This window comes from Falco naumanni, chromosome 16, assembly GCF_017639655.2.
Source record: "Falco naumanni isolate bFalNau1 chromosome 16, bFalNau1.pat, whole genome shotgun sequence".
In the NCBI taxonomy this organism is placed as follows: domain Eukaryota; kingdom Metazoa; phylum Chordata; class Aves; order Falconiformes; family Falconidae; genus Falco; species Falco naumanni.
The window spans coordinates 439,482-445,481 of NC_054069.1; the positions used below are offsets into that span (position 1 = coordinate 439,482).

The 6,000-nt window shown below is 66.1% G+C and overlaps 1 protein-coding gene across 2 annotated transcripts in view; it reads right to left on the minus strand.

Annotated features, from left to right (window-relative positions):
* Positions 1-5,657, minus strand: part of ZBTB16 (zinc finger and BTB domain containing 16) — a 65,333-nt gene extending 59,676 nt beyond the window's left edge. Inside the window, exons 1-2 of one of the 2 annotated variants that reach the window (XM_040616071.1) lie at positions 5,554-5,657; positions 2,540-3,874 (exon numbers count right to left, since the gene is read on the minus strand). In XM_040616071.1, coding sequence (XP_040472005.1) covers positions 2,540-3,804 — 1,265 coding nt within the window. In that variant the 5' untranslated portion in view covers positions 3,805-3,874; positions 5,554-5,657. Of the gene's footprint in view, positions 1-2,539; positions 3,879-5,553 lie in introns of both variants that reach the window. The other variant, XM_040616070.1, reaches the window with a different exon arrangement.
* Between the last annotated feature and the right edge of the window lie 343 nt (positions 5,658-6,000).

Sequence of the window (6,000 nt, forward strand, 5' to 3'; positions counted from 1 at the left end):
CTCAGAAAGCAAAACCTCAGCAGCAAATGCACAGCAGAAAGAGGTCAGCGAAAGCCGCCAGTCGAGGAGCGTCATCACCGTGCCCTCGGCACATCCTGCCCTCACCGTCAGCCAGCTTGGGGAGGTCGTGCCGGGACCTCGGCACTGAGTGCAGATCCCCCCAGACCACCTCTCTGTCAGGCACTGGAGCGAAGAGGGGCCCCGTAGCCGGTGCGGTGCAGCTGCCACTGCCAGCAGAACCGCTCCAGCAAGGGAGTTACAGACCCCAATCTAGCATAGATGCTGTTTAACAGCTCCATGAATACAATGGGATCCCACAAATCCTCCCAAAAATGTTAATTTTCACAAGATATTAGAAAGCAAACACTGAAAAAGCCACATGAGACCCCCTCTACACAAAAAAAGCCTTGGATTTAGACTTTTGGGGGTGGTAGTGGGGTAAGCTCATTGGACTGTTGCCCAATGCCTTTCAACACGGATGGTCTTACAGATCAGTTTAAAAACGGCTCAAAGGATTTGGCTCGCCCTGCAAAGTTTGCCAGCGCCAGGTAATCTGCCTGAAAGCAAGAACAGACAAGCAGAGTTTGGGGCTGGCTTAAGCAACTGCCTGCGAGGCTCCGCTCACAGGGGACGGCGCTCAGCTCCCTGCTCCGCTCAGACCCTCCAGTCTACTGGAGCAGGGCACATACACAGCCTCCTGATAAGGATCGTGAATAATTAATAAATAAGCTACTGACACGGCATGGCTGTCAAAACAAGCCAAGTCCCAAAAGGTGCCGTGAAATACAGGCTGCACTGGACAGGCGGGCCAGGCCCCCCCACCTCCCGCCCACCCTGCCTCGGGACAGACCCCCCACCAGTGGAGCAGCAGCCCAAGCATTGCCCTCCCTCACAACCGCATCCGTCGCCGCTCTTGGGCTCGGGTGGGGAGAGGGAGATGCTGGAGACCGTGGCAGAAAGGCACGTTAAGATTCTCTCAGAGCCTCACTGCAGCTCTCCCCCCATGACGTTCAGTCTGCATCACCGCGCTGGCAGGGAAGAGCTGCGCCGAGGCAGCTCCGGGCAGGGGGGAGAACGCAAAGCCCCTGCTCTCCCGCTCGTGAGCCCGGGGAACAAAGCAGAAAGCGGCCATGCACCCAGCACAGGACCAGGGGAGCCCTCGGAGAGGCGAGGGCTGCTCTCGGCAGGCTCTGTGTGGCAGCCCCGAGTCACCGGCCAGAGCAAGAGGTGATGCTGCCAGCGCCGACGGAGCCAAGAACGCCAGAGCAGCGGCTGCCGCCCCGCACTGGAAACGATCGCGGGCTGAACGTGTGGGGAGTTGCCGCCGCTCCGGCACCCGATGCCGGTGCATCCCGCACCGCTTGCGGGCGGCAGCCCCCGCAGGCAGAGAGCATGCCGGCAGCACCAGCTCCCCTGCCACAGGCGCGTGCCAGCGCGGCCACTGGCTCTGGAGCGCGTTATGTGCATCGGGACTAATTAACCTGTTGATTCATTAAAAAAATATCTTGACGGGGTGCACAGCCCAGGGAGGCTGCGAGTGGCTCTGGCACTGCGCCGGCACTGCCTTCTGCCAGGCCGCTGCTGTCCTGCTGTGGGGCTGCAGCTGCACCGGGGCCAGCGCTGCATGGCGCTCGCTGAAGCACACCCAGCACCAGAGGGGCTGACCAGCCACGCCAGCTCAGGTGCAGTTCTGTTCCCTGGCCAACGTGGTTCCGTTCCCTGGCCAAACATGGGGAACAAGCTTTGGTCCCCATGAGCGAGAAGCAGAGAGCAGGGGGAGCACCCAAGTCACGTGCTGATAACCACCACCACGCTCCCACCCCGCAGCAGGTCTCCGAGTTGCGGGGCTCAGCATGAGCACAAAGATTCCACCCCCCATCCCAAGTAGGGGAGCCCCAAAATGTCAGCGGCTGGAGGTTTGACCCAGAACCCACATCCCTGAGGCAGCACCACTCCCCTGTGCTCACCCCACAGCCCGACCTACACGCTACTTCACACACGGTGCAAATCTTTCAAAAGGCTGAGCGGTGTAAAACTACCGGGCTGGCAAGGCACTGCACGCAACGACCCCACATGTCATCACTGCAGCCGGGTGCAGGGGTCCCCCCCCACCTCCTCACCCCACACGGATGTGCCTGGGTGCTGGCATGGGAGGAATCGGTTGTGGGCAGAGGATGGGCGAGGGCTGCCTGACCCCGCAGCGTCTCTTTACACGTAGATCCCTAAGCGCAATGGCTAGTGGCTGGGAGCCGTTTGGCGGCTGCCGGCCAAGGAAAGCTGAGGGGTTTGTGCTAGCAGGAAACACCTACAGCCAAGCCCCATCCAGGCTGTCCTCCCCAGCCGGCGCTCGCTGGAAGGAACCTTCTGGCATGGCTGCCAGACCTGGGAAAGTTGCAACAGCTGTCCCTCCAAGCACGCAGCCCCACGGCCCACTTTCAGGGTACGCGGCGGGAACTTGGCAGCAGCACGCGCGACGCCTGGTCAGACGCCGAAATCCCCCGGCTGGTGCAGCACGCAGCGTTGCGGCTTCCACACTCACCTGTGCTGCTCGAGGGTCTCGTTGTCCGGCAGCTCTGCCCCGCACACGCTGCACTGCTCACCCAGGGCCCTGCTCTCCGTCTTCATGCCGGCCGCCAGCTCCCCCAGCTTGCTGAACAGCTCCCGCTGGATGAAGCCCTGGGGCAGCAGCCCCCCGTAGGCGCTGAAGTCCATGGAGACAGCCAAGGCCGGCTGCACGTGCAGGGCAGACGCCACGGAGGGCGGCACGCCGAGCACCGGCTCAGTCTTGTGGTTGGGCAGCAGGGAGTAGATGCCCAGGGGCTTCTCGCCCTGGGTGGCGGCGGAGGGCTCCGGCCCCAGTGGCAGCCCCTGGCTGGGCTCGGCGGGCAGATCGGCACCCTCCTCGCGGGCGTAGTGCAGTTCACGGGCGCTGGTGATGACACTACCGCGGGTTGGGGTGCCGGGCCCTTCCTTGCCCTTCTCATCAGGCTTCTCCCCGCTGGAGGCACCGGGCTCGGCCATCCGAGGGCTGTCATGGCTGGAAGCCTCGTCCACCTGCATCACTTCAGTTTTGACCTCCGTGAGGCTGGGGGGGCGGCGGGTGGCAGCAGCAGGGCGTGAGTCCTCAGAGGTGGTGGGCGGCAGGGTGCCCTGCAGCAGCGACTGCCCAATGGTCATCAAGCTGTCCACTGCTGCCTTGGTGGGGCTCATGGCGGAGAGGGGGCCAAAGGAAGCGGAGGCGCTCTGTTCCGCCGGGGCCGCTGGCAGGCTCTGGCCAGCTGTACCAGTGTAGCCGCTCTCCTCGCCAGCAGGCTTGGAGACGAAGAGGCCCTTGATGTACCTTGACTTCCTCTCCTCCTCTTCCTCGGTGGCAGCAGCAGTGCCTCCATCGGCCATGGTGACCTCGGCATCGTTGTCCTCAGAGGCCTGGATGGTCTCCAGGATCTTCAGGCACTGCTCCTCCAGGTACTCAATTTCCAAGATCTCGGCAGCGTAGAGCAGGTCATCCAAGTCTTCGACCTTGGCCTGCAGTGTGGCGGTGTATGCGTACTCCAGGATCTGCTGGAACGTCTTTGGCGAGAGGAAGTCCAGGGTATAATGCTGGCTGTTGCGGTGGAAGAGGATCTCAAACATCTTGCTGGTGCAGGCCAGCACTGTCCGGTGAGCATGGAACTCCTGGCTGTCCACCATGATGACCACGTCGCACAGTGTCCCCGCCAGGCGCATCTGGTTGGCTTTGTGCAGCAGCCCGGTGGGGTGGCAGGGGTTCTGCAGCTGGATCATGCCCATCTTAGTCAAATCCATTGCGCTCCCGAGGCTCACTCATCAGGGTGCCTCGCCGTCGCTCAAATCTGGGACTAGCTTTGTGTGCCGACTATCTGCGAAAACAAAAGGCGGAGTGGGGAGAGGAGCGGAGAGGAGTGGGGGGGGGAGAAGGGAGAGAGAGAAGGGGGGGGGAGAAGGGAGAGAGAGAGGGGGGGGGAGAAGGGAGAGAGAGAAGGGGGGGGAGAAGGGAGAGAGAGAAGGGGGGGAGAAGGGGGAGAGAATGGGGGGGAGAAGGGAGAGAGAGAAAGGGGGGGGAGAAGGGAGAGAGAGAAAGGGGGGGAGAAGGGAGAGAGAGAAAGGGGGGGAGAAGGGAGAGAGAGAAGGGGGGGAGAAGGGAGAGAGAGAAGGGGGGGGGAGAAGGGAGAGAGAGAAGGGGGGGAGAAGGGAGAGAGAGAAAGGGGGGGAGAAGGGAGAGAGAGAAAGGGGGGGAGAAGGGAGAGAGAGAAAGGGGGGGAGAAGGGAGAGAGAGAAAGGGGGGGAGAAGGGAGAGAGAGAAAGGGGGGGAGAAGGGAGAGAGAGAAGGGGGGGAGAAGGGAGAGAGAGAAAGGGGGGGGAGAAGGGAGAGAGAGAAAGGGGGGGAGAAGGGAGAGAGAAAGGGGGGGGAGACGGGAGAGAGAAGGGGGGGGAGAAGGGAGAGAGAAAGGGGGGGGAGAAGGGAGAGAGAAAGGGGGGGGGGAGAAGGGAGAGAGAAAGGGGGGGAGAAGGGGGAGAGAGAAAGGGGGGGAGAAGGGCGAGAGAATGGGGGGGAGAAGGGGGAGAGAGAAGGGGGGGAGAAGGGAGAGAGAGAAAGGGGGGGAGAAGGGGGAGAAAGGGGGGGAGAAGGGAGAGAAAGGGGGGGAGAAGGGGGAGAGAAAGGGGGGAGAAGGGGGAGAGAAAGGGGGGGAGAAGGGGGAGTGAAAGGGGGGGGAGAAGGGGGAGAGACAGGGGGGGGGAGAAGGGGGGGAGAAGGGAGGGAGAAAGGGGGGAGAAGGGGTGGGGGGCGAAGGGGGTGGGGGGAGAAGGGGTGGGGGGAGAAGGGGTGGGGGGAGAAGGGGTGGGGGGGGAGAAGGGGTGGGGGGAGAAGGGGTGGGGGGAGAAGGGGTGGGGGGAGAAAGGGGTGGGGGGAGAAGGGGTGGGGGGAGAAGGGGTGGGGGGAGAAGGGGTGGGGGGGAGAAGGGGTGGGGGGAGAAGGGGTGGGGGGAGAAGGGGTGGGGAGAAGGGGGGGGGAGAAGGGGGGGGAGAGAAGGGGGGGGGAGAGAAGGGGGGGGGAGAGAAGGGGGGGAGAAGGGAGGGGGGGGGGGAGAAGGGAGAGAAGGGGGGGGAGAAGGGAGAGAAGGGGGGGGAGAAGGGAGAGAAGGGGGGGGAGAAGGAGGGGGGGGGAGAAGGGAGAGAAAGGGGGGGCGAGGTGAGGAGAGAAGGGGGAGGTTAGCCCGCAGCCCGGCGGCGACTCGCCGAAAAGTTTCTGCGCCGAAGTGGCGTCCCCGCCGCTGCCGCCCGGGGAAGGGGGCGCGTCCCCCTCCCCCGCCGCCGCCTCCCGCTCCCGGTCCCGCTCCCGTCCCGCCCCGCGGGGCTCCGTCGGGCAGCGCAGCCCCATCAGGTGCACGGCGGGAGCCGGCGCAGCTCCCGGCCCGGCGGGCCGGGACGGGGGGGACCCGGGGCGAGGTGGTGGTTACGGGTGGGTGGGGAGGGGGCCCGGCGCAGCCCCCCCCCCCCCGCGCCCCCCCCCCGCCTCCCCCCGCCCGCACTCACGGCGGCCGGCGGCTGCTCCGGCAGTTCGCACTGCCCGCTCTCATCGCCGCCGCCGCCGCTCGCCGCGCCGCGCAGCAAAATCACCGCGGCGCCGGCCCACGGGCCGCCCCGCGCCCACGTCAGGCGCCCCCCCGCGCCCCCCCCGCCGCCGCCGCCGCCGCCCGCGCCAGCCTGAGCGCGGGCGCCCCCCCCCCCCGGCCCCCGCCCCGGCACCTTGCGGGGCGCCCCGGCGGGCCCCCGCCGGCGGCTGGACAGCGCTGCCGGCAGCAAACATGGAGGAGCCGGGCGCCGCGGGGGGGGCGGCCACCGGGGGGGGGGGGCGGCACCGAGGGACGGCGCGGGCCCCGCACCCCCACCGAGACAAAGCCACCGCCGTGTCCCTGTGCGTAGTGCGCGGCGGCCCCCCGGGGGGGACCCCCGCCTTAACGCCCTCCGCACCGCAGGACC